This window comes from Herpailurus yagouaroundi, unplaced genomic scaffold (assembly GCF_014898765.1).
Source record: "Herpailurus yagouaroundi ecotype Mexico unplaced genomic scaffold, PumYag 162, whole genome shotgun sequence".
NCBI classification, from domain to species: domain Eukaryota; kingdom Metazoa; phylum Chordata; class Mammalia; order Carnivora; family Felidae; genus Herpailurus; species Herpailurus yagouaroundi.
The window spans coordinates 72,599,458-72,627,201 of NW_024412403.1; the positions used below are offsets into that span (position 1 = coordinate 72,599,458).

Below are 27,744 nucleotides of genomic sequence, written 5' to 3' on the forward strand. Positions count from 1 at the left end.
TTTCATTTATATCTCCTTAAGCTGCTTATGAAGTTAAGTATTCTTATGCACCCAGAGGTCATCTTATTGTAGTCGTCTTGTGAATTGCCCTTTTCCATCTTTTGCTTTATCTCAGTGTAGAAATGTTGGGCTATTTTTCTCTTTTTTCATGGGTGATAAATGTACATAACATAAAATTGATCATTTTAGCCACTTTCTAGTGTCCAGCTAAGTACATTCACAATGTCGTACAGCCTTCACCATCACCCATTTCAGGGCTCTTCCATCATCCCGAACAGAAACTCCGTACCCACTACGCAGTGACTCCTCAGTCGCCCCTGCCCCATCCGGTAACCACTGCTCTGCTTTCTGTCTCTGTATTTGACTATTGTTGGTCCCTCATATAAGTGGAATCACACAATACCTGTCCTCTTATGTCTGGCTTTTTCCACTCAGCATTGTGTCCTCAAGGTTCATCATTGGCCTTTAGCCATCCTGAAAGTTGGTATGTTGCAGCAGGTGTCAGCATTCCCTTCCTTTTCCAGGCTGAATAATATTTCATTGTATGTATTTGCCACATTTGGTTTGTCTTGTTCACCTGTTGATGGCATTTAGGTTGTTTCCACCTCTGAGCTGTTGTGAATGACGCTGCTATGAACGTGGGTGTGCAAATATCTCTTCAAGTCCCTGTTTCCCATCCTTTTGAGTACATATCCAGAAGCAGAATTTCTGGATCATATGTAGTCTTGTTTCATATTTTGAGGGGCTGCCACAGGATTTTCCACAGCAGCTGTACCATTTTACATTCTCACCAACAATGCACAAGGCTCCAATTTCTCCACGTCCTTGCTAACATTTTTTTCATATAAAAAAATTTGTATTTTTTGCAAGTATATTCCCAGTTTGTTGTTTGCCTTTTAATTTTGTGTGTAATGTTTTACATAAAGTTTTTGTGGTTTCTCTCTCTCTCTTTTCTTAGGTAGGCTTCATGCCTAGCGTGGAGCCCAATGCAGGGCTTGAACTCACGACCCTGAGATCATGACCTGAGCTCAGATCAAGAGTCTGACTGAGCCACCCACGTACCCCTTGTGTTGTTTTTATGCAATCAAATCTATTTATCATTTCCTTAGCATTATTTTACCTTACTTTTCCCCTCTCCTGTCTGATGAATATTTAGCTGTATTTCTTGTGTTCTTTTCCATTTAATTCTTTAATCTGAAACTAATGTAAGGATAAAATAGAAGGCAAAGGCCTAAAGTGTATTTTTCTCATAATCGATTATTCCAGCAGTAGTTCTGAGTAAGCTTTCTTTTCTCTCTTACATCAGATTCCAAATTTTTCATATATGCTATGATCTGTGGGCAGCACTGGGAGGTGCCTTCCAGACACCCTCAGGAATGAAGAACTTATCCCCCAGCTGCTAGAAGACAGACTCAGCTTTGGGGAGTGCCTCCCCTAGAGAAAGTGACCTCACCCAAGGTTCCGCCTCCTTCCATAGCAGTTTGCATCCAAGGAGTGAGCAATATACAGTATAAAGGCCCACACACTTTTCTCAGTGCACAACTACTCTCAGTGCACAACCATTCTGAAGGGCCATCCAGCCCCTGTGTGACCTATAGCTTGGCTAAGGATATTGTTGGGCTCTTAGCACAGGCTGACTTCTCCTCTGCTCAGTCCTGTTTCCTTTCCTTTGTTTTTACAGGCATTGATCCTAAAATTGTTCCCTAATGAACATCGTGCATGCTCATCTCTAAAGTCCATTTGCAAATTTTTTGTTTTATCTATTTATTGAATTTAGCACCATATATTTTGATGTTTGTAGTTTTAGAATCCAGGGTTTGGGGGTGCTTTTTTGCATTTTTTAAAAATTTATTTATTTTGAGAGAGAGAGTTTGAACAGGGGAGGGACAGAGAAGGAGGGAGAGAGAGAATCCCAAGCAGGTGCCCAGCATGGAGCCTGACGCAGGGCTCAAGTTCAGGAACCCTGAGATCATGACCTGAGCTGAAACCAACAGTCAGTCGCTTAACCAACTGAGTCACCCAGGCGCCCCTGCTTCTTGCATACTTAGTTGTCATTATCTGAATCCCTAAATTTATGATGCTATGCGGTAAACAAAAAATAAACGCAAAAATATTAAATGATGAATAAGAAATGAGGCCTCACTCGAACATCACCTTTCATTAAAACTAGCATCTTCTGGGGTGCCTGCGTGGCTCAGTTGGTTAAGCGTCCAGCTCTTGACTTCAGCTCAGGTTGTGATCTCACAGTTCATGGATTCTAACCCCATGTCGGGCTCTATACTGGCAGTGCAGAGCCTGCTTGGGATTCTTTCTCTCCCTTTCTCTCTGCTCCTTCCTTTGCTTTGTCTCTCTCTCTCAAAATAAACAAATAAACTTAAAAAACTAGCATCTTCCTTTTCCATTTCAACTGTAATGCAAAACAATGCAAGTACAATGACAATTTTTACTACCAAGTAACACTTAAAGTCTTGCAAAAAAAAAAGCAGAATTTTCTACTGATATAAGTGATATTGGAACATCATTTAAATCACCCAAAAGGTCATCAATCAATAAGGAGCTAGTCTAAAATAGCTAAAAGTTCAGAAAGGGAAAATCAACAAGGTTGACAGCCTAGTAGGCTCTTCAAAAAAAGAATCGCTGATAGCTTCACTAGTAAATTCTATATGACATTAAAAAATGAACACCAATCCTCCTCAAACTCTTCCAAGAAACAGAAGAGAAAGGAACACCTTCCTACCTCATTCTGTGATGTCAATATTACCATGACACCAAAGCCAGCTGAAGACATCACAAAAAATCCCCTACGGACTAATATCCTTTATCAATATGGATGCAAAAATCTTTGGTGAAATACTAGCAAACTGAATCCAGAAGCATATTAAAAGATTATACACCATGACCAAGCGGGATTTATTCCAGGAACCCAAGAGTGGTCCAACACACATAAGTCAGCGTACTACACCACATTAACAGAATGAAGGGAAAAATATATATGGTCATCTTAATGAAGAAAAGGCATTTGGCAAAATCCAATACCATTCCATGATTAAAACACTCCACAGCCTAGGAATAGAAAGGATGTTTCTCAAATAAAGGGCATTTATGAAAAACCCACAGCTAACATTACACTTAATGATGAAAGACTGAAAGCTTTCCTTATAAGATCAGGAACAAGACAGGGATGCTTGTTTTTGCCACTTTATTTAACATTGTACTGGAATTTGTAGTTAGAGCAACTAGGGAAGGAAGGAAGGAAGGAAGGAAGGAAGGAAGGAAGGAAGGAAGGAAGGAAGAGAGGGAGGGAAAGAAAGAAAGAAAGAAAGAAAGAAAGAAAGGGCATCTACACTGCAAATCTCCAAAATCTCTATTTGCAAACACAATTTTGTGTATAGGAAACCTTAAAGAACAAACACACACACACACACACACACACACACACACATACACAATATCAGAGCTAATAAATGAGTTCAGGAAAGTAGCAGCATTATTCATAGCCAAAAAATGGAAATAACCCAAATGCCCATTCACTGATGAATGGGTAAACTAAATAAGGTATGTCCACCCACTGGAATATTATTCAACCATAAGAAGGAGCAGAGAACTGGTACCTGCTGCAACATGGATGAACCTTGAAAACATGTCCCATGAAAAAAGTCAGGCAAAAAACACCAAATTGTATGATTATATCTTTTATTTTTAGAGAGACAGAGCATGAGTGGGAGAAAGGGGCAGAGAGAAGAGAGAGAGAGAGAGAGAGAGAGAGAGAGAGAGAGAGTCTCAAGCAGGCTCCATGCTCAGTGTCCGACATGGGGTTCGATTCCACGACCCTGGAATTATGACTCAAGCCAAAATCAAGAGTCAGACGCTCAACCAACTGAGCCACCCAGGAGCCCCCATATGATTCTATTTAGTAGAATCATTTGCCAGAATTGCCTATTTGCCAGAATAGGCAAATCCATAGAGAGAGGAAGTTGATTAGTGGTTGCCAGGGGATAGGAAGAAGGAAGAATTGGGAAGTAGGAGGTTTCTTTTTGGGCTGATGGAAATTTTCTGCAATTAGAGTAATGGTGATAGTTGCACAACATTATAAATACACTAAAAAACCACTGAATTAAGGGCACCTGGGTGGCTCAGTTGGTTAAGCATCTGACTTCAGCTCAGGTCATGATCTCGTGTTCGTGAGTTCAAGCCTCAAGTCAGGCTCTGTGCTGACAGCTCAGAGCCTGGAGCCTGCTTCAGATTCTGTGTTTCCGTCTCTCTGCCCCTCCCCTGCTCACACTCTGTCTCTTTCTCTCAAAAATAAATAAATGTTAAAAATTCTTTTAAAAAAACACTGAATTTTATACTTTATAATGACTAAACTGGTGAATTTTGTGTTATGTGAATTTTACCTCAACAAGAAATTTTTTTTTAAAAAAGAGACAATGGCCTTTAAATATCAAATGATTGAGGACCCCTGAGGAAAACTGATGACATTTATGGGGTTTTTATACTATGATTTTTGATCCTTACACCAAGAGAACCAACATTGAAGTGATAGGTGTGTCCCATCATGCAATCATGCAATTTTGTGAGACTATTTAAGCAAAAAAAAAAAAAAAAGAAGAAGAATGAGTCATTCTTCTTTGGGTCTAAAATTCAGGGTGTGACAGCCGGCGGTCCGAAATTAACAAGGGAAGAACGTGACTGGCAGGTCCAGCTCTCCTCTTGCCATACCTTAGCTAGGGGTGGGCTGGCCTTGAGTCAGGGTGTCATTGCCCTGGACTATCCGTGGGTCACACTGCATAGAAGACAGCCACCTAGGGATTCTGGGTGGGGCAGAAGTACCCACTCAGAGCGAAAGCCCTCCCTCTCACCAACACCCTGCCATTCCTCCCTCCCTCATCATCAGACCTAAGAATTAACCAGTCTCCCCTGAGCCTCCCAGTCCCTGCTGCTTAGCTGCATAAACGGCGGTGTCAGTCTTGGCTGCCATCCCTTCCTGACCCCCTCTGGTTCTTCGTCCCCCTCCCCCTGCCTCCCCCTCCCACCATTCTGTCCTGAAGAAATTTCAGAGAACATCTTCAATGCCCTGCTATCTGCTCTAAGGAAGTCTAAAGTTCAGGGCTTTGGGCAATTAAGCTCAAGGCCTCTCACCAGGCTAGAGAGGAATGACCCAGGGAGCATTCCTGTGGCAACTGCTGAGGAAGCTGAATCAGCCCTGTCTCTTGGCTTTGTCAGGGTGGAACCAAGGCAAGTGACCCTCTCCAGGTCAATGCCTTTGTTTTCCTTGCTGTGCCCTTGCCTCCACCTCAGAAGGCAACCGAGTGTCTGAGACTACACTGTCCTGTCCCAAGAGTTGTACTTTAGGAGGAGAGCGAAAGAGGGAGAGAACTGCGCTTGACCCTTGGGGGATATTTTTAGGTGTGTGGGGACAGGAGTGGGTGTCCTTTTCACACCACATCACTGACTGCTTCCTCTGATTGTATCTCCTCCCCATCCCGGAATCAACTCTCTTGACCCTCTCATGGGCCCTTTTCTTACCTGAACCTCAACGGAGCTCCTAGTCTAGGTCCCTTCTGCCTCTCTCTACACTCCCATGGCTCTCCATCCAACCTGATGTCATAACTTCTCTGAGCCTCCGTTTCTTCATCTGTAAAATGTGAATAAAGACAGTACTTACTTTACAAGACTGGTTGTAAAGTTGCAGTGAGATAAGGAACATACTGCATTTTCTCCAGCGCCTGGTGCACCCCAAATTCTCAGTAAACATTTGCTGCTGCTGTTGTTGTGTTTTTATTATTTCATCAGTCATGTAAGCAGTTCTGTTCTTTTTTTTTTTTTTTAATGTTTATTTATTTTTGAGAGACAGCAAGCAGGGGAGGGGCAGAGAGAGAGACACACATACAGGCTCCAGGCTCCGAGGTGTCAGCACAGAGCCCGACGCAGGGCTCAGACTCACAAACCATGAAATCATGACCTGAGCTGAAGTCAGACGCTTAACCACTGAGCCACCCAGGCTCCCCAGTCGTGTAAGCAGTTCTAAAGAGCACTTAGGATGTATTAGACCCTATTCGGGGAACCTAAGGGTACTATGCTTGGATTCAAATACTTTTAAATCTACTTGGAGAGGGAAGAGAACATAGTTCTCTAATCAATACAATAGTTCAGAAAACATATCATTTGGCACAGCTTTTCAGACTGTATCAAATTTCTCAGAAATCTAACTCAGCAACTCTGCCTCTGTACCTTTGCTGCATCTTGGGCTGCTGTTTGGCCGAATACACCCATCATCAACATGAGCTGGGCTGAGCTTTGGGAAACCCACATGGGCCTCGTCTGGCTTTTCCAGCTCGTCCTTCCTTCTGCCTGCCAGGCCAACGGTGCCAGCACAGCACAGTCCCGGAATTGGCCCTGACTCTCCCATCTCTAGGGGACCAGAGACTGAGTTCCAGACAGGTCCTGGGAGAAAGGGGGCTGCCGACCAGTAGTATTGCAGGGAGGATACAGAACTTTACTCCTATCATCACCCTAGAAGACTCCTTAGAGGAGGTGTAGGATGAGGGTTGGTAGGCAGCAAAGGGTGGCTAAAGGGATCTGTGGGAGGGAGGAAGGAAGGACCACACCTAGAGAGAGGGAGGAGTCAGGAACGAGGGTGGGGGGGGGCGGGGAGGGAAACTTAGCCAGTCAAAAGGATCAAATTCCTCCAGGGTGAACTCTGAGATAGGTTCTAGGGATTTGCGGCACGGAAAGCCCGAGTAAAGGGAGTCAGAGACGAAGACTCTGTCACTCCACCTACACGTGGCCCAGGTCCTCTGAGAGAGTCCAGCAGGCAGCAGAACCAGCGGGAGCCGCCTTCTTCAGGGCCCCCACCTTCCTGCCCCTTCTTGCCCCTCAGTGCCTGCTGGAAAGCCAGACAGGGGGAGAAGACCATGGAGCCAGACAGGACTCAGATAAAACTTGACCCCAGGTGAGTGAGGGCAGCAGGCCCAGAGCCAGGAGCCAGTTGCTAAGCCGTGGAGGCCCCTATCTCATTGGACTGTCCCTCCCTCCCTCTTAGGTCCTTTGGCTCCCAGGACACAGAATGAGGCAGACTAATAATGGTTTGGCTGTCTCCAAGGTCCTGTGGGTTTGGGCCAGTGTGTGATCTTTCAGAGCCTTGGTTTTGTCCCTCGACTGGGAAGAGAAAAGTCTCAGAGGTAGGGGCTGTGAAGGGCATGCACAGAGCCCCATCCAGCTGCGGACTCACCCCTGGTGCTAAGGGTCCACTCTTTCTGTGAGACTCTGCTCTTTCTCTATTGTCAGCCACTGGACTGCTGCCCCAGTGGAAGTGGAGAGAGTGAACTGTGGGCCCTTTGGGCACCTAGGCCAATCCTGCCCCTGGCCTAGGCGGCACCTGCCTTACACACTAGCCTGGGCCAATTTCCTCTAAGAATCAGGGCGCCAAGGGGAAATGTACAAGCAGCCCAGACTCAGGAGTGTTTGAGGGAGTGTGAAATAATTGATGTTCCTTCTGGTCCCTCCCCGCCTCCCCAATCCTCATATTCTTTTTTTTTTTTTTTTAATTTTTTTTCAACGTTTATTTATTTTTGGGAAAGAGAGAGACAGAGCATGAACGGGCGAGGGGCAGAGAGAGAGGGAGACACAGAATCGGAAACAGGCTCCAGGCTCTGAGCCATCAGCCCAGAGCCCGACGCGGGGCTCGAACTCACGGACTGCGAGATCGTGACCTGGCTGAAGTCGGACGCTTAACCGACTGCGCCACCCAGGCGCCCCGTCCAATCCTCATATTCTGAATGTAGGTTGGTGTCTCTACAGGTACACGGCAGATCTTCTGGAGGTGCTGAAAACTAATTTCAGCATCCCCTCTGCCTGCTTCTCTCTCGCTCCCACTGCTGCCCAACTTCTGAGAGGTAAGTCAAGGCCCCTCCCCAGAGAGAACCGAAAGGAGGACATGAGCACCCCGGCAGGAAGCTGGGACAGCTGAGGGAAGCTGAAGACAGGTGGTCCTGAGCTGGCCAGCCTGAAGAGTATCTACATATCGTGGTGAAGGCCTTGGGGAAGAACAACCCCTTAAGGAGCCAACAGGCCAAAAGAAGGGCATGACCACCTAGCCAGGGAGATACAGCTGCATGTTGGGCCTCCCACAAACCCCAGCCTCAAAGCTCATTCAAGTTGGGGACGCTGGCTTGGAGCGTTTTTCAAATCCCAGAGCCATCCAGGGAATCGAGATGGTGCCTAAATGATGCAAGACCCAACAAATCCCCTAGGGGACTGTATAAGAGCCGCTTTGGGAAAGGGTCTGCATCATTCTAGAGGGGTGGCTATCATGAATAATGTTCTTAACACTTAGGGGAACCTGTACAAATACTCTGACGGTGTTGGACAACTAGATCTTATACTGAATCGCTTTTGAACGTGAAAAGCCATTTATTTCCTGGCCACCTAAAATAGGACAACCAGATGACCCTAGCACCGTTATAGCAAATGTGGCTCCCGTCCATATTTTATTTTGTCTTCCTACGGCATGATTAACCACCTCTCAGACTTTCATGAATAGGAGTCTGTGTCTCTATGGAATCCTTACTGTTTTCTCCCCAGCCTCCTTCTTGATGTCGTCACCTCAGTGCATAGACTTTCCGAACAACAGGATGTGGTCAGTGTGGATTAGAAGGCAGACACGGGCATGTGCTTGGACAAAGCTCAGCCTTGTTTCAGAGCAAATGACAACTGCCGGGGTGTCCAGAGAGGCTCTGCAGCTGCTGTGGGGTTTGTGCCAGTAGGTAGCTGCCGCGTCCGGCTCCAGGAACCTCTTGTTCAGAGTGCAGCTCTTCCCTTAGATGAGCAGTTGTCAACCAGAGGCAATTTTGTCCCCCAGGGAACTTCTGGCAATGTCTAGAGACGGTTCATTTGCCACAGCTAGAGGGTGCTATTGGCACCTGGTGGGGAGAGGCCAAGGATGCTGCCCTGAATACAAAGGAAAGCCCCCCACAACAAGGAGTTGTCTTGGCCAAAGTGTCAATAGCGCTGAGGTTGAGAAACCCTGCCTCACACAGTAAAAATCGATCTCACCTGGCTTTGCCGCGGAATGTGCGAATGGGAGCACCAAGGATGTTCAAAGTAGGGAGACCATACTGGGTCCGGTAGTCTTGCGAGCTGCCTGTTTGGAGGGGGGGGGGGGGCGTGGAATGTCGGAACGGGTAAGCAAACTGGAGCGTGGAGAGCAGGCAGTGGGCACTGCTGAGGTGGTGGTGGAGGCAGAATGAGCAGGCAGATTCTCCACACACGGAGGAGCTTGATCTGGCAGGATTCCAGGTCGCTGGTGAGGAGGCAGAGGACAACCGAGAGGGCTGGACAGGTGAGGTGGGGCCTGATGAGCAGCAGGCAGAGAAGTTGTACTTTATCCTGTGGAGAGAAGGAGCCGGTGAGGGCTCTAGACTGGGAGAGGCTAGAGAGTGCTTCAAGGTAATTAATCAGTAATCAGGATGGACTTCGGGGAAGAAGAGCCTTGAGAAGCAGGGGCATAAATTGGAGGTTATTGCCCCAGCCCAGCATGAGGAACAGGAGTCTGAGCCAGAACGGTGTCAGGGAAAGGAAGGGAAGTTTGGAAGACAAAGGTTATCTAAAGAAAGAGCAGGCAATCTGGTCAATACCGATACAAGGTGAGCCAAGGAAAAAGAGACCGTGACGGAAGCGAAGGAAAAAGAGACCTGGGGAGCTGGGCAGGGTGATGACATGACACTGAGAGTCAGGAAGCCAGGAAGAGGCACCCACTGAGGAAGTGGCAAGAACCCTTCCTCCTCTGTTAGTAAACCGTTGCTCCTTAAATTCAATGCCATTTAAGAAAAAGCTATTTTGGAAGAACTGTGGAACCTTTCAGTAATCTGGGTTTTTTTTAATGTTTATTCATTTATTTTTGAGAGAGAGAGAGAGAGAGAGAGAACACAAGCAGGGGAGGAGGCGGGGGACACGGAATCTGAAGCAGGCTCCAGGCTCCGAGCTGTCAGCACAGAGCCTGATGGGGGGCACAAACTCACGAGCTGTGAGATCATGACCTGAGACGAAGTTGGACGCTTAACCGAATGAGCCACCCAGGTGCCCCCAAAAATCTGTTTTTGAAATGCCTGTGATATGATTGCAATTGTAATCCCTACAGGATTTTTTTTTTAATGGGCTGATCCGAACATTTGTGTGAAAGAGTGAAGGGCCAAGAAAAGCCAAGACAATTTTGAAAAAATGCAAGGAGCGTACCTGCCCTCCCAGGGATTAAGGTTTACAAGAAGACTAAGCCATGAGGCAGTAAGTGCAAGGGTCCAAACAAGTAGAAAATGGAACAGAACAGAATGCCCAGAAAGAGAGCCCACTGGGGAATGTGCTCTATGACAGGACATTACACACCTCAGCGGACAGAATGGACTCTTCAGGAAGTCACCTGGACTATGTATCTGTCCCTATTGCAATATAGCTCCAAAGTATCTTCAATCACACGGCTTAAATACCTAAATGTAAAATGCAAACTTTTTTACAAAAGAAAATACAGAAAGGTATCTTTATGATCGGGAGTAGAGAATTTCTTAAATAAAACACAAAAAAGCACAAATGATCATGGAGATTGGCTACATAAACAAACAAACAAACTTCTATATAACTATAAACACTATAAACAATGCTAAAAGCCAAACCATAGACTGGGAGAAGATATTTTCAAGCCCTAACCAACAAGGGATAAGTGGTCAGTATAAGAAAAATTACCCAATAAAAGTTGTGTAAAATATGTGAACAGATAGTTCATAGCAGAAGAAACACTAATGACCAATAAATATACAAAAAGATATTCTATTTTGTTAGGATTTAAGGAGCCCTGAATTAAACAATGGCACGTCATTTGACTACAATGAATTTGAGGTAACAGTGAGCACTCGTGGGCCGCTGGTGGGAGTATAATGGGGACAACCACTGTGGAGACTGATTAGCTCTCTACAACACTGAAGATGCTCATCTCCTCCAGCCCAGAAATTCTGATTTTAGATGTATGCATAAAGGAACTGTCCTAGGGGCACCTGCATGGCTCAGTCTGTTGAGCATCCCACTCTTGATTTCAGCTCAGGTCATGATCCCAGGGTCTTCGGATCAAGCCCTGCATTGGGCTCTGCCTTGAGTATGGAGCCTGTTTGGAATTCTATCTCCCTTTGCCCCTCTCCCTGGCTCACTCTCTCTCTCTCTGTCTCTCTCTCTAAAAATAATAAATAAATAAATAAATAAATAAATAAATAAAATAAGGGAACCCTCCTATATGTGCTAAGGAGACATGTCCAAGAGTACATATTGAAGCATTTGTTTATCATATGAGAATAATATCATGAAAATAATGTTGTGTGGAAAAAAGCATTTTGCAGGATGATGCCATTTATATGGATTTTTATTAATTAATTAATTTATTTATGTATTTATTTATTTATTTATTAAGTGGGTTTCACACCCAGTGTGGAGCCCAACACAGAGCTTGAACTCACAACTCTGAGATCAAGACCTGAGCTGAGATCAAGAGTGGGAAGCTTAATCAACTGAACCACCCAGACACCGCCATACAGATTTTTTTAAATACAAAGCAATACAGTATGTTGAATATGCACATATGTTGTGAAAAACTAAAACGTAAATGAAAAAGATATACACTAATTTCAGAACACTAGTTAGCTCTGAGAGGTGAGGTATGGAAGGGAAAATGATCCAGGGGGGTGTGTACAGGGGCCTTCAGATACATCTGTAATGTTTTTTTTTTTCTAAAAATAACTTTTGAGGCAAAATTGGCAATATTGTAACACTCTTTAAAATGGGTTATGGGTATATTCATGTTTGCTCTATTCTCTTTATTTTTGAAAGTTTTGTAATTTATTAAATTATTTTAATTTATAAAAAATCATTTTTGACAGGCTGTGATGAGATGTTCGTTTTAAAAGTATAAAATTTTATTATACTATAAAATTATACTATTGTAGTAATATAATATGTATGCACTTTAACCAGGGTGTTTTTTAAAGCTATTTTTTATTGAACAAATACTACATGCCAGGTGCTGTGCTAAGAGGTTAATGAGAGAATGAATAACCTGTCCAAGGTCAAGAGCAAGTAGTAAGTGGAATTTTTCTCTGAACTCTGATTCCAGAGACTGTGTTCTTAACTTCCATGAAAACAAAATGCAAAAATGAAAATAACTTTTGGTTAGGAACTAGCTGGAATTATGGATCATACTCTTCCAAAATTTTGATGTCCTTATATCGTTTTCATTATTAAAAAAAAAAAAAAAGTAATCTTCACTATTTCAGAGACAGTGGGACATTTGCTAGTTGCTAAAGGTATAATTGTATTCAAAATGGCCAGTTAGACAAGCATTTCCCACAGTGTGTCCCTTGGAGGACTAATCTCAAGTAGTGCTTCATGAACACAGAATCTACAAAAATAAGTTTTGTAAAATCTGTATTCTATAACCTCCAGTAGGAAATTAACAGTGTAAATCAGATTAAAAAGTTGAGTATGGGAAGAAACAGGTTTAATTTTGTTTAAGGCATTTCCACAAATCCTTTGGCCATAGAACAGTTTTGTCCCATAATATCTGTTAAGATGTGAAAAAATAAGATCGGAGACGATCTTCAAAGAAGATATATGAGTTTCATGGAGAGCAGGAGCTCTCTTTCTTAGCTTTTGTGCTGCGGCAGTGGATACAAGAGCCTACAGATGGCACAAGTATGAGAAAGAATATAAAGTGCCAAAGCCAGCAGTTAGAAGAGATTGCAAAAGCATTTGGGTACTGAACAGTCAGAATATGCCCCCAACCCACCTTCATAAACTGAAACAACTTTTTAGGGTTGCATTTGATTATTTATAGCACTCCACATTCCTTCCCATAGTCATGTGAACACACACCAAGAGTCAATGTGGGCCTAGCCAGAAACCCCTGGATTGAAATCCCAGCCCCATAACTTCCAGGTTGTGTGACCATGGCCAAGGTGCTTGACTCTCTAAGCCTGGTTTCCTGGAAAAGGCTATAAAACGGGGATGATCCATAGGAATTCTCATGGGGTTATTTCTTTCATTAAACAAATAGCCACAGTTGCTGTTCCAGGCACTTAGAGATGGAACAGAGAACAAACAAGCTTGACAAAGTCCCTGCCTTCTTGGAGTTTACACAGTTGGGGGAGGGGCGCAGGAGAAGGCAGCAGAAAATAGGCAAGTAAATAAATATGTAAATAACTTCACCGTGAGAGGCAGATGGGGACAATAGCTCGCTCCGAGAAGGCTGGCTGAGAAGGGGCATTTGAGCGGAGAGCTCATGGAGGAGAAGCCAGCCACTGGCAATTCAGGGAGAAAAGCTGAATGGGCAGAAACCAAGTGCTACCAAGTTCTGGAGGTGGGCACAGCTTCTATGGCTATCGGGAGGCTGAAGGAGGGGTAGGGAAATCCCAAACCTCAATAAACAGAGAAGAGTTGAGCTGGTGTTTGAGATTGGAAAACACAGGGTGTGGGAGAGGATGAGGGATCAGTGCCCGAGACCTAGGGACAGAGGTCAGGAAGCGGACCGTGGTTCTGGGCGTCAAGGTGGGGCAAATTTTCAAGGAGGAGGGAGCAGTCAAGACAGTTAAGACTGGGAAAATTAAAAAAAAAAAAAAAAAACGGGGGGGGGGGGCGGGCGGTGCATCAGGGTGGCTCAAGTGGTTAAGGGCTGACTTCGGCTCAGGTCGTGGTCTCATTTATGACCATGGTTCGTGACCAGACTCCTGAGTTTGAGCTCTGCTTCAGGGTCTGTGCTGACAGTTCAGAGCCTGGAGCCTGCTTTGGAATTTGTGTCTCCCCTTCTCTCTGCACCTCCCTAGTTTATTATCTGTCTCTGTCTCTGTCTGTCTCTCAAAAATAAATAAACAAAAAAAAAAAAAAAAAAAAAGAAGAAGAAGAAGAAGTCAGTGAAGACTGGGAAGGGCTTTGGCCTTGAATGGCTTTTGAAAGGGCTCTCCCCGAGCTGGTGAGGACAAGGTCAAGGAGGGGTGGGGAACTCAGGCCCTGAGCGACCTCCAGCAGTGACTTACCTTTCCAACAACGGACATGAGTTTTTAGAAATCTACTGAATTAATTTTGGTATCTGCCTATCTGGACTTTATCTTTTGTGAGTATTTTTTTTTAACATAAATATTTCCGTTGTAAAAAATAATTCAGATTCAGTAAATCTGAAAATCCAGAAAAGTAGAAGGAGGAAGAGCCATCTATACTCCCGCCACTCAGAGACAGGCACTGCAAATACCTTGGTGTTAGTTCCCCCCCGCCTTTTTTTTTTTAATGTTTTATTTATTTTTGTGAAAGAGATAGAGAGATCACAAGCGGGGGAAGGAAAGAGAGAGAGGGAGACACAGAATCCAAAGCAGGCTCCAGGCTCTGTTGGAGCTGTCAGCACGGAGCCCCACATGGGGCTGGAGGAACAGTGAGGTCATGACCTGAGCCAAGGTTGGCCACTTAACCAGCTGCGCCACCCAGGCCCCCCCAGTGTTAGTTCCTTTTTCCATGCTTTTATTTAGCATTAGTTGAAATCATGCCATACCTCCAATCTTATGTCCTGTTTTTAGAAGCATGACATCATATGAGTTTTTTCACATTATTATATATTTGACAAAATGTGCCCTTTGAAAAAAACATAGTTTTGTTATAAAATACAGATTTGTTATTGAATGATTGAAAACGATAGAAAAGAAGGGAAAAATCACCTATTCTTGTCACCCAAAGACAGCATATTTAATATTTTCTTTTAATATTTCTAGGCATTTTTCTGTGAAATGATTTTTTAATGTTTTTATTTTATCAATGTAGTATGTGAACATGGTTAAAATTTCTAATAATACACAAGAGCTACTAATGCAAATCAATCAGTTCTCTGCTCTATCCATTCTCATTTCTAGTCTTCCTCCTTTTTTAGCTAATGGTTCTTCTGGTAGTTACCTTCCGATCACCCATATGTGCACACCATTGTTTCCCGGAGGATCAATTTTGGGCATCATCTGTGGCTGCCTCTACGATACATAAGGCTTCAGCACACACAGCACGGAACTTCTCCCATTCTCTCCATACAATTATGTTAATATTTTTGGTTGGTTATCTTTATAGATTTACTATCCATTTAGTTTATTTCTTATTCTGCCAACCAGGGCAGTATTTCTTGATTTTCCATTTTGTGAGATAAAGATATTAGTGCCCCACTCTTTCTTCCAACTCTTTTCTACCTTTCTCTCCCCAAACATGGTTATAATTTTACTGGGCTAATTTTGCAATCTTCTTTGCTGACATAAGATTTTTTTAGGTATAAGTTACATATAGTAAAGGATAATGATCTCAAGTATGTAATATGATGCATTTTTACTTATGTGTAAATCTGTGAAACCAGCATCTCGGTCAAGAAAATGGAACCTTCCAGCATCCAGTAGGGTCTTTCGTGCTCCCTCCTTAGTTCATATGCCTTCTAATACCACTATTCTTTTTTTTTTTAATTTTTTAAAAATGATTTTATCTTTGAGAGAGAGAGACAGAGCACTACTTGGGGAGGGGCAGAGAGAGAGGGAGACACAGAATCCAAAGCAGGCTCAGGGTCTGAGCTGTCAGCACAGAGCCCAGTGCAGGGTTAGAACTCACGAACGGCGAGATCATGACCTAAGCTAAAGTTGGACACAACCGACTGAGCCACCCAGGCGCCCGCCTGAGACCACTATTCTAACCTCTACCTCCTCTATGGATCATTTTTCCCTATTCCTCAATTTATATAAACAGACAGTTTATCAAACAGTATGTACTCTTGCGTCTGGCTTCCTTCCCTCACCATTATGTTTTTAAGATTGATCCATTCTGTTGCCTGTTTATTCTTTTTAATTGCTGTGTGATATTCTATTATGGGAATGTATCACAATTTACAATTGACCTTTGAACAACATGAGTTTGAACTGCATGGGTGCACTTAACACAAGGATTTTTTTTTTTAAGTATTTATTTTGAGAGAGAGAGAGAGATAGAGAGCCAGGGAGGGGTAAAGAGGGAGGGAGAGAGAGAGAGAAAGAGAGAGAGAGAATCCCAAGCAGGCCCTGCACTGTCAGCGCAGAGCCCGATGTGGGGCTCAAACTTAAGAACCATGAGATCATGACCTGAGCCGAAACCAAGAGTAGGATGCTTAACCAACTGAGCCACCCGGGCGCCCTTATGAGGATTTTTTTCAATAAATATATGTATAGTAGTGCATATATATTTTTTCTTCCTTATGATTTTCTTCATAACATTTTCTTTTCTCTAGGTTACTTTATTGTAAGAATACAGAATATAATACACATAACATACAAAATAAGTGTTAATTAACTATGTTATCAGTAAGGCTTCTGGTCAACCGTAGGCTATTAGTAGTTAAGTTTTGGGGAAGGCAAAAATTATATGCAGATTTTCAACTGTGCGTTGTTCAAGGATCAACTGTATTTATTTGTATTCTTGTTGAATCAATATGAGCTATTTCCAGTTTGGGCCATTATGAATAATGCTGCTCTGAGCATTCTTCTGGTGATTATAAGCACTCATTTCTATTGAATAGGTGTCCAGAAGTGGAATTTCTGTGTCATAGGGTAGGTGTATGTTTAGCTTAAAGGCATACTACCAACTGCTTTCCAAAGTCATTGTGCCACTCCCAGCTGAAATATATGAGAGTTCCATTTTTTCCTTATCCTCATCAGCACTTGGAATCATGAGTCCTTTTAATTTTAGCCCTGTTGGTGGGTATATAATGGCATCTCGCATTTGTATTACCCTGATGACTGTTGACATTTAGCGCCTTTTATGCTTCTCAAACATTGAGGTACTTTTTTTCGTGAAGTAACTGTTTAGGTCTTTTTTTTTTTTCTTCTTCATTTAAAAACATTGTGTTGTCTTTCTCTTACTGATAGGAATTCTTTAAATATTACAGATACAAGTCTTTTGTTGGATATCTGTATTGCAAGTACCTTCTCTCAGTCTGAGATTGTCTTTTCATTCTCCTAATGGTTTCTTTCAACAAATAAAAATGTTTAATTTTAAGAAAGTCCAATTTATCGATTTTTAAACTTATGGGTAGTGCTTTTGTGTCCTATTTTAAAAGATCTTTGCCTAGCTCAAAGTCATGAAGATATACGTCTCTGTTTTCCTCTAAAAACTTTATTGTTTTAACTATCACATTTAGGTGTTTTTGTATGATATGAAAGAGCAGTCAGTGTTCTTTTTTATACCCCAAAGGATATCCAGATAACCCAGAATTCTTTCTCAAAAAAACCCCACTCTTTTCCCCATGAATTGTAGTGGAAATTTTGTCGTAAATCAGATAACCGTATATGTGGGGTCTGTTAATGCATTTTTTTTGGTTTTTTTTGAGTGTTAATAAGTTATTACTCTTCTCAAGAATTATTACATATTCTTTACAAAGATTTTTTTTATGGCACAAATTTTTCAGACCTTGATAATTAATATTCAGTTAGGTACTTTATTTAATAATTCCAATATTGTTGGGCACTTGAGTTGTTTATAACTTGGGGCTATTAGTCAATATATTATAAACATTATCTTTTAATGGAACAAAAATAATATATCACAGTTATTTTGCTTTTATCTGACGACTAAGCAGATTGACTATTTTCCAACATGTCCTGAACTGTGTTGATATCTTTTTCCATTTATTTGCAAGTGTCCTGTTTTTGTTATCAGTTCTCTTTATCTAATAAAGATCTTAAACTTGAGTGCACATTTATTAAAAAGCTTTTTCCCTCAGTCTGTTTGCTGTCTATTTCTTTTAAACATTTAGAAAGAATTTTACACACTTTATATTAAATTTGACCATCATTCTCTTTGTGATTTCTCAGATTACTCCTAAGCTTAAGAAGGTTTTCCCTCTCCAAAATCTTCATGAAAATACAATTCTCTCTCCTCTTTTTCTCTCAATTTTTCCTGTTTGATTTTTTTTTGTTTCTTTTTTTTTTTTTTTTTTTTAACTTACATCCAAATTAGTTAGCATATAGTGCACCAATGATTTCAGGAGTAGATTCCTTAGTGCCCCTTACCCATTTAGCCCATCCCCCCTTCCACAACCCCTCCAGTGGCCCTCAGTTTGTTCTCCATATTTATGAGTCTCTTCTGTTTTGTCCCCCTCCCTGTTTTTATACTTTTTTTGTTTCTCTTCCTTATGTTCATCTGTTTTGTCTCTTAAAGTCCTTATATGAGTGAAGTTATATGATTTTTGTCTTTCTCTGACTGACTAATTTCACTTAGCATAATACCCTCCAGTTCCATCCACGTAGTTGCAAATGGCAAGATTTCATTATTTTTGATTGCCGAATAATACTCCATTGTATATATATAGCACATCTTCTTTATCCATTCATCCATCGATGGACATTTGGGCTCTTCCCATACTTTGGCTATTGTTGATAGTGCTGCTATAAACATGGGGGTGCATGTGTCCCTTCGAAACAGCACACCTGTATCCTGTGGGTAAATGCCTAGTAGTGCAATTGCTGGGTCGTAGGGTATTTCCATTTTTAGTTTTTTGAGGAAACTCCATACTGTTTTCCAGAGTGGTTGCACCAGCTTGCGTTCCCAATCCTGTTTGATTTTTTAAAGACATCCCTTTAATCTATCTAGAATTATCATGACACATGACAGACTTAATGGGTATCTCCATGAGTGTTTGAAGTACTCATTTTTGTTGTAAAGGGTAAAATCATATTTAAAAATCCTCTGATGTTTATATTTTAAAAGTTTTGAAGAGGAGAAGGTAAAGTCTTTTTAGTAAAGGACTGCAACGAGTTTTTTAATGTCCAAACCTTGCAGGGCCTTCTGGAACAGTATCCAGAGAGATAACTGAGAAAGAGGCAGCAGAGATAAACAGTAACAGCAAAGTCAAGCCAGTAGTTGAGTCACTTAGTATCCTGACTAAGCGGAGGTGGGTAGAGGAAGGGCTGGGTAGGAGGACAGAAAAATAGCAAAACCCTGTCTTTTATGGCCTGTGATAGAAAAAGTTTACTACTGACTTTACAAGTCCAGCTCGGGAGCTAGAGTCTAAGGGCCACCTCCCCCATGCAGGTCCTCTGGATTGGTCATTCGACCTAACTGTGGTCAGAGGTGAAGGGCCTCTTCTGGATAAAGCAACAGAGAGAAAAACGTGTGCCCTAAAATAAGAGTAACCAGGATCAGCGTGGTATTTTTTGACAGATTCATCCTTGTCCTGGTTGCTCCTTGTGGTGGCACCAGGCATGGCTGGTCCAGATGACGACTCAAGCTTTTACTGTGGTGTGGCCTCCTTCTTCCCTGCTTTGGTTTCATCTCTCTGAGCTGACCTCAGCCATCAAAACATAGGGTGGACCAGCCAATGTCTTCCTCCTACTTTACTCCCAATGCACTGGGACAACAGACTGGGCTCTGGCAGTCTTCTTTTCCCCCTTCTTCCTCTCATCAAGACAGGTGGTGGGAAAGAGGGTCAACCAACTAGGGAAGAGACTTAAGATAAATGAGGGTCAAGGCTTAGTCACCAAAAGACAGAACCCTTTTTTTAAAACTAATTGTTGCCCTGATGAATCACATGGTCAGAAACACGTATCGTGCTGAAAATGGTTTTTCCTGTTAGCAAAAGTGAAGCCGGAGGAGTTTCACCAGTGTTTGTCAAAATGTTTGTTATCCTCTGACCATTATCAGGTGAGCTTGTTGAAAATGCAGATTTCTGGGTCCATCCCAGATCTATTAAAGCAGCATCTCTGAGGGTGGGACCCAGACATCTAACTTTTTTTTTTTTTAACATTTATTTTTGAGACGGAGAGAGACAGAGCATGAACGGGGGAGGGTCAGAGAGAGAGGGAGACACAGAATCTGAAACAGGCTCCAGGCTCCGAGCTGTCAGCACAGAGCCCGACACGGGGCTCGAACTCACAGACCGCGAGATCATGACCTGAGCCGAAGTCGGCCGCTTAACCGACTGAGCCACCCAGGTGCCCCCAGACATCTAGTTTTTAACAACGCCTCAAATGACTGCAAGAAACACTAAAGAGAGCTACTGGACCACATTTAAGACTAATTATGAGGCCAACACGAGCCAAACGTCCTTGGGGTCTTTACTTGTATCCATTTCTCTTTTGTTAAATTCCCATCCTAACGTCCCAGTTTCGTGACATAATTTTGAAATCAAATTTAAACGGCTCTAAAGTATATACCATTCATTACATTCTGCTTTAATTATAATGTTAATTGGTCCATGTTTGCTAACATGACACCGTTTACTGGAAGTAGTAAAGTTGAATAGGCCCTGCCAACCTCCTAATTCAAAATTTTTGCTCGTTATGTAAAAACTTGTTTGGTGTCTATATCCTGGTTGAGGTAAGCCTTACCATACCTAGAATCATCTGGTCTAGTCTCCCATCCATTCAGAAGAATGACTACTTTTTAGCTACATGCTAAGGTCTAAGAAAATGCCATTCTTCTGCATGGGTGGAAGCCTAGACCAGATAATTCTAGATATGGTAAAGCAATTTAGATCCAAGTGAGAAAGCCCACACCTCCTGCCCCTCATCCCTGGTCTTTAGTTAACAAGAGTCTGCCTTCTCTTTCTACTTTAGCCTTGGGCCCTGTAGAAATTGCCCTCACAGTCATTATGACTCTGCTTGCCCTGGGCTCGGTCACCATCTTCGTGGAGGATGCTGTCTACCTGTACAAGAACACCCGTTGCCCCATCAAGAGGAGGACTTTGCTCTGGAGCAGCTCTGCACCCACGGTGAGGGCCTTGTAGCTGCCCTTTGGGAGGGACTAAACAAGAGACAGGAACCGTTCTGGGAATTCCTCTAAACTCAGCATTTCAAGCCAGCAAAGGGTTGCCTGCCTCTACCCACTTAGGATAGGGGTTTGTAATGCGATCTCCATTTGCAGTCAGGACACCCTGCCTGGGTCAACAGGCAGTGGGACACAGCTTGAATTCTGGAGTTCTTTGAATTCTCAGAGACAGCTAGAGGAACTGCTCACCCCACCAGCAGCCCCACTCACTACCTCCCCACCACAGTATCATTGTTAAAAGCAAGCTTCCTTCCTACACAGGCAAGCAGTGGTTCCTCAGACGGGAGGGAGGCAAAGAATTTTCTTTCCCATGGGGACAACTCAACTCTATCCTTGCATTATAGACCTTTATAACCCACTCTGGTAGCCATTGTATAGGTCTCTGACTTGTTCCTAGGCCATAAGATTAGACTTCCGTTTCCTTGTGGTAAGGTCTGTGTGTGTGTGTCTGGAGCGGAGAATGGAGCCCTTGAGGTCCTTTTCTAGCAGATGACACCTGCCTGGGCCATCTCGAGTCATCAGAGATGCTCTAGTAACATGTGGCATTGAAAAGGAAGGGCTGGATCTTGATCCAGTTCCTCCCAAGGATGAACTCGCCTACTCCTACTCCGGGGATATGGGATGAGATAGTCTTCAAAATGACATTTTGACTTACAGTGCCCAGCTGTCTCTAACCCTAGATATAGAAGGAACTGACTACTAAATTAAAAAGAAAAATTAGTTGATTTGATTGTTCTTCCAGATGGCCACTTTTGAGTAATGCTGCCTCATGTGTTCGGGTTTTGCTTCCTTGAGCTTTTGCCACAAAAATTTGAGAGGGTGAGCACAAAGACTCCCTTCTTGCCCCAACCAGCTTCTTGCTTGCCTTCAAGCAGGTCGTGTCTGTGTTCTGCTGTTTTGGTCTCTGGATCCCTCGTTCCCTCATGCTTGTAGAAATGGCCATAACTTCGTGAGTGTCCTGCCCCACCCCCAGCTCTGAGGTGGGTACCCTTTTGCTCCCCGCTCACCCAGGACTCCAGAGTCTGCATCTTCTTTTATCCCCTATCCCTTCCATAAATCCCTGCGAATCAATTGATCATGAGTCTAGCCCCTTTCAACTTGTGCTAGTCCGGGTCTCTTGAACTTCTGGTTCTCTTCATCTTCAGTCACCATTTTGTTCACATAGGCTCAAATTGCCCTCTTCCTCCACCCCTGGACCCTGTCCTCTCCCTCTTGCTGGCTCACACATTCCAAATGCCTGGTCCCTACTGGACCCCCTCAGTGAGCCCCACCTCTCCTTCACCCTTTGCAGTCTATATGTCTTTGGCAGCAAAGGGGTATCCCCTTACCTGGCCACCTCCCCCTCTGTGAAGCTCACCTCTACTCCCACTCCAGGTTTTACTCAGTATGCTTTTATCTGCTGATGCTGGTCATGGTGGAAGGCTTTGGTGGGAAGGAGGCAGTAATAAGGACGCTGAAGGACACTCCGATGATGGTCCACACTGGCCCCTGCTGCTGCTGCTGCCCCTGCTGCCCCCCACTCATGCTCACCAGGTAAGGTGGGAGGGAGAGGCAGAACTGAGGAACAGGTTAGCCTCTCTCTTCACTCTCACAAGAGTCTCTGTGGCTCCCTCAGCCCTGCTTCAAGCCTCTTGGAATCAGGTTTGTATGGGACAGAGCCAGTGGCGAAAGCGCGGGCATCCCGCAGCCAGCACCCACACAGTAGGCACCCACCCAGGGGTGAGGGGAGCAGAGGAAGGAGAACTCCAGTTTCCATCACTTAGGCTCACTGCTGCCTACACACTTTACCACACTGGACTTTGGGCTACTTACTTGTCTCTTATGCCCATTTTGGTTAAAGAGGTTGGGGTCAACTTTCTGATAGTCCTTGCTCAAAGGGCAGCATTCTGGTCAGATGAGTGGGAGGCAAGAAGAAGGTTCCCAGTGCTCTCGACATTCTGGCTTCTTCCTACGTCCCCATCCATTTAGCCATTTTGGTGTCTATTATGACAGACAAGCTTCAGCCCAGGATCCCAGTGAGGGAGCTGGAAGGTCTTCTTGAGGTGGACACTTTATGGGTTCATGTTCCCAACCCTCTTCTTCCTTTAGGAAGAAGCTTCAGCTGCTGATGTTGGGCCCATTCCAGTATGCCTTCTTCAAGATAACACTGAGCCTGGCGGGCCTGTTTCTCATCCCTGATGGCATCTATGACCCAGCAGATGTAAGCCAGGAGTAAGGGGCAGCAAACTCTAAGACTCAGTTCCTCTGAGCTCTAAAAGGAATAGCTGGAGCCAACATCCCCTGATCCAGGGCTCCACAGACAGGGCAGTCCCGGCAACAGTGTGGCCATAGAAAAGGTAGAGGCTTGGACTCTGGTGGGGAGAGGAGAGTGGAATAGGCCAAGGCTTTGGGGCTTTTTATTTATTTTTTATTACCTTTCCCACCATGGAAGAGGAGAAATAGAAGGAGAAAAGGACTTGCCTTCCTCACTGACTACTTTCTGATCTGCCACCAGATTTCTGAGGAGAGCATAGCTCTGTGGATCAACACTCTCCTCGGTGTGTCCACCCTGCTGGCCCTCTGGTCCCTGGCCATCCTTTTCCGTCAAGCCAAGCTGCACTTGGGCGAGCAGAATATAGGAGGCAAATTTGTTCTGTTCCAGGTAACTAGAATTGGGGTTAGGAGGTGAGACTAATAAAGGCAAAAAGCGGGTCCGGGAATCTTGTTAAGCCTAGGTTTCCGGTGAGATCTGGAAAAGGATCCCTGCCCCTTCCCAGTTTTTGCTGTTCCTGTGCTGTAATAGTTTCCTAGCGCTGCCCTAACAAAATATCACAAACTGAGCGGCTTAAAACAACAGAAATGTATCGTCTCATAGTTCTGGAGGCTAGAAGTCCAAAATCAACGTGTCAGCCAGGCCACGTTCCCTCTGAAATCTACAAGGGAGAATTCTTCCTTGACGCCTCCTAACTTCTGGTGCTTTACCAGCAATCCCCGGCTTGCAGCTGCATCACTGATTTTGTCTCCGTTATGACATGGCACGTGTCAGGGTCTTGTGTCTCTTTTCCTCTTCTTAGAAAGACAACAGGATATTGGAATAAGGACCCACCCTACTCCAGCACGTCATCATCTTAACTGATTACATCTAACTACACCAGAACAATGATGCTCTTTCCAAATAAGATCATATTCTGAGGTCCTGGGGGTTAGGACTTCAACATATCATTTTAGGGGACCCATTTCAACTTGTAACAGATGTATTACCAACCTTGAATTCTTCTACTTTTTCTTTTTTCTTTTCTTTTCTACCCAATACTTCCTAAAACTCTGTAACCCACCACCACCACTAGCTTCGGCACTATCATAGTTATGAACTACCTACACCACATGCTAGGCACTTTTCGTACATTACATTTGAATTTGCACAACAATCTTTGGAGTCATTATTATTTCTGTTTTACAAAGGAGGAAACTGCGACCCAGAGATATTATTGGGCTTCCCCCGAGGCACATATGTATGGGGCTAAAATTTAAACTTAGATCTGACTCCCAAATCCACCCTCCTTCTCATTACATTGTCTCTTCACCTTCACACCTCTTCTGAAAATTCGTTGCAAAGCACATTCGTTCACTTTTTACACTTTCCATTCTCTTAAGCCCAGATAACTTCCACCAAATACAATGACTTTAAATTTTTTTATTGGTTTTTTTTTTTTTTCATTTATTTTTGAGAGAGACAGAGTACAAGCGGGGGAGGGGGCAGAGAGAGAGGGAGACACAGAATCTGTAGCAGGCTCAGGCTCTGAGCTGTCAGCACAGAGCCAGACGAGGGGCTCAAACTCACAAACTGTGAGATCATGACCTGAGCCAAAGTCAGACACTTAACTGAGCCACCCAGGCGCCCATAAATACAATGACTTTTAATCCAATCTTGTTTTCCTTCTCTCCCCATTCTTTCTGTCTCCTTGCTAGGCCCTTCTTCTACTCCCAAGGCATAGTGACTGCTTTGTAGTCAACAGAGTGATTTCACATAATTTCTCATTTGATCTAAGCAGATGCCTGCAAAATGTGAATTTCCAGGCACATAAGAGGTAGAATTGAAGGAGAGGCCGGAAGAGCCTGAAATGGAGTCAGGGACTGAAAGGGCAGAAAGGATCTGGGCCCCGGAAGCACTTAGGGTCACGCCACAGGGTCAAGGACCTATGATTGCCGAGCCTGCCTGTGATTATTGTGGGACATGCTGAGTCTGTCTTTAAAAAGATGACATTTCATAAAAGTGCAGTCAGGGAGGGCAAGTACTAAGGCAAATGGTGTTGCTGGAGCCTCTGGACAGAGATATTCTTTTTCTTTTCTTTTTTTCTCTTATTGTATTAAAATATACATAACATACGATTTGGCATTTTAACCATTTTTAAATGTGCAGTTCAGTGGCATTAATTACGTTCACATTGTGGTGCAGTCATTATTAGCACCATCCATTTCCAGAACTTTTTCATCTTCCACACAGAAACTCTGTACCCGCTGAACATTAATTCCCCATTTCCCGTGCTGCCCAGCCCCAGGCATGGCAGAGATTTTTCAAAGGGCACCTTCATGGCTAATTGTCCATCATTCTAGGAGCAGGGATCTCAGATACTTGAGCCAGATGGAAATAGTCTCCTCTAACCATCCATCCTTTTCATCCATCGAGTGCTTGTTAGTATCCGTGGCTGAAATGGGGAAATAAACACGAACCCCCAATCAGTTCTTGTTTCTTGTCTCAAACATTCATAAAATATTGGCTAGAAGATTGTAATTTGCCTAAAGATCAAAACGCCACAAAATTTTACTCGGGTGAGTTTCAACCCTCTGCAACTGCACAGATCTAAAGGTCAGCCGAGCACGCAGTGGAAGAGCAAGCACAGCGGTGGGCCAGCGGGCCGCAGTGCCACCGCCGCTGGGCCCAGCCTGCCCTTGTCTCTCCTCTGGTCCACAGGTGCTCCTCATCCTGACCGCCCTGCAGCCATCCATCTTCTCAGTCTTGGCCAACAGTGGGCAGATTGCTTGTTCGCCTCCCTTTTCCTCTAAAGTCAGGTCTCAAGGTGAGCACACAGGGATTCCTCTCCCATTCTGGGATGGGCGAGAAGGGAGGGACAGGGAAGAGCGGCCCTTAGAACAGAGGTTGGGCCATCCTGGTTTCTATGCAGAATACTCAGAAATGGATCTCCCAGAAATCCTAGTGAGGCTTTCAGGAGAGAGTGACTTCTCTGACCACACGGAGGAGAGCTATAATCCCAAAGCTTGAGGCCAGCCCTGGTGGCCGACCCAGGAAGCCATGAGCTCAATTGTTAGCTCCTGGGAGAGGAATGGCTGTGGTTTGGAAGAAGGTCAAACTGATACAACACACACACAAAAGGGTTTAATGTTAGCTTCAGACTGCAGAGGGTAGAGAGCCAAGTTCTGGTTCTGGCTCTACCATTCATCTGGTACGTTATTTACGACTTAGTATCTCTAGGCTTGGTTATTACGAACTTAGTATCTCTAGGCTTGGTTTGAGGATCAACTGGAGAAAGTGTTGCTGAACTCATATGCCAGGGCTGCTAGGGGGATACCACCTTCTGCCATTTAGCATAACCTACATTATATTTCACTCTACACTGCAGTGATGAATTGCCACCTTCTCATACTGGAGACTTTTGTAATGACTGTGCTGACACGCATGTACTACCGAAGGAAAGATAACAAGGTTGGATATGAGCCTTTCCCTTCCCCAGACCTGGATTTGACTTCAAAGCCTGAGGTGGACGGTTTGGACAGTGAGCCTGTACATATTAAACAGGCACAAGATTTCCTCACTATCCCTCAACCTTGACCAAATGGGGATGGATTCCATCATCAGCACAAGCTGGCAGATTACATTTGACTATAGGAATGAAGGAGAATTATGGAGTAGGATGCAATTATTTTGGATCTTGCCTGGAGAAGGTATTTTAGGTTGTATAATAAACAAACAGGATAGAGTTTAAAACTCTGTAACTGGGTACATCGCCTCTGTGGGTGACACTATTAGCCCTTGAAGCTTGTATATTGAAAGGTCACTCCGAGTTTTCCTAAAGCCAGTGAAAAGGAGGAAAGTATATGGTAGTTTGCCTAGTATAAGAACAGGAGTAGAACTGAACCAGGCACCCCTATGTTTATTGCAGCATTATTTACAATAACCAAGACTTGGAAGCAACGTAAGTGTCTATCAATAGATGAACGGATAAGGAAAGTATGGTGTGTGCATGTGCCTGTGTGTGTGTGTGTGTGTGTGTGTGTGTGTGTGTATATATATATATATATATATATATATATATATATATGGAATATTACATGGCCATAAAAAAGGATGAGATCATGCCATTTGAGACAACATGGATGGGTCTACAGGGTATTATGCTAAGTGAAATAAATCAGACTGAAAAAGATAAATACCATACAATTCCACTCATAAATGGAATAAAAAAAATAAATAAACGAAAAGCAGCATTGGAACTATAAATACAAACAACAAATTGATGGTTGTCAGAGGGGAGGGGGTGGGAGGTTGGACAAAATGGGTAAAGGGGACTGGGAGATACAGGCCTCCAGTTGTGGAATGAGTAACTCACAGGAATAAAAAGCAGAGCATAAGGAATATATAGTTAATGATATTGTGGTGAGCACAGTATAATGTATAAACTTGTCAAATCACTAAGTTGTACACCTGAAATTAATGTAACATTGTGTGTCAACTAAAAAGAAAAAAAAGAACTCAACCAGGCAAAATAGTACAAACCCAGTGTCCAATAAACCAGGCTTCTGAAGAAGAGATGGAAGCCTGATGGATTCTGAATGACAGATGTGCCATTAGGGCACTGAGGACATTAGACCTCATAGATTTGGACCAGCCTCCCTTTGTGGGACAATAGCTTC

At 43.6% G+C, this 27,744-nt stretch overlaps 1 protein-coding gene across 1 annotated transcript; it reads left to right on the plus strand.

The window, feature by feature from the left end:
* The first annotated feature begins 6,694 nt into the window (after positions 1–6,694).
* Positions 6,695–26,833, plus strand: SLC51A (solute carrier family 51 member A). Its single transcript, XM_040484848.1, has 9 exons — positions 6,695–6,952; positions 7,801–7,895; positions 20,625–20,779; positions 21,711–21,784; positions 22,210–22,368; positions 22,924–23,035; positions 23,330–23,476; positions 25,787–25,892; positions 26,454–26,833. The coding sequence occupies exons 1-9, from the start codon at positions 6,915–6,917 to the stop codon at positions 26,660–26,662; spliced, it is 1,095 nt and encodes a 364-aa protein (XP_040340782.1). The 5' UTR covers positions 6,695–6,914; the 3' UTR covers positions 26,663–26,833.
* The last annotated feature ends 911 nt before the right edge of the window (positions 26,834–27,744 follow it).

Bases quoted from the DNA above. Each gene is read 5' to 3' on its own strand.
- SLC51A (XM_040484848.1), top strand. From the start codon at position 6,915: ATGGAGCCAGACAGGACTCAGATAAAACTTGACCCCAG. The intron at 6,953-7,800 runs GTGAGTGAGGGC...GTGTCTCTACAG, and splicing joins CAGATAAAACTTGACCCCAG to GTACACGGCAGATCTTCTGG. The intron at 7,896-20,624 runs GTAAGTCAAGGC...TTTCTACTTTAG, and splicing joins TGCTGCCCAACTTCTGAGAG to CCTTGGGCCCTGTAGAAATT.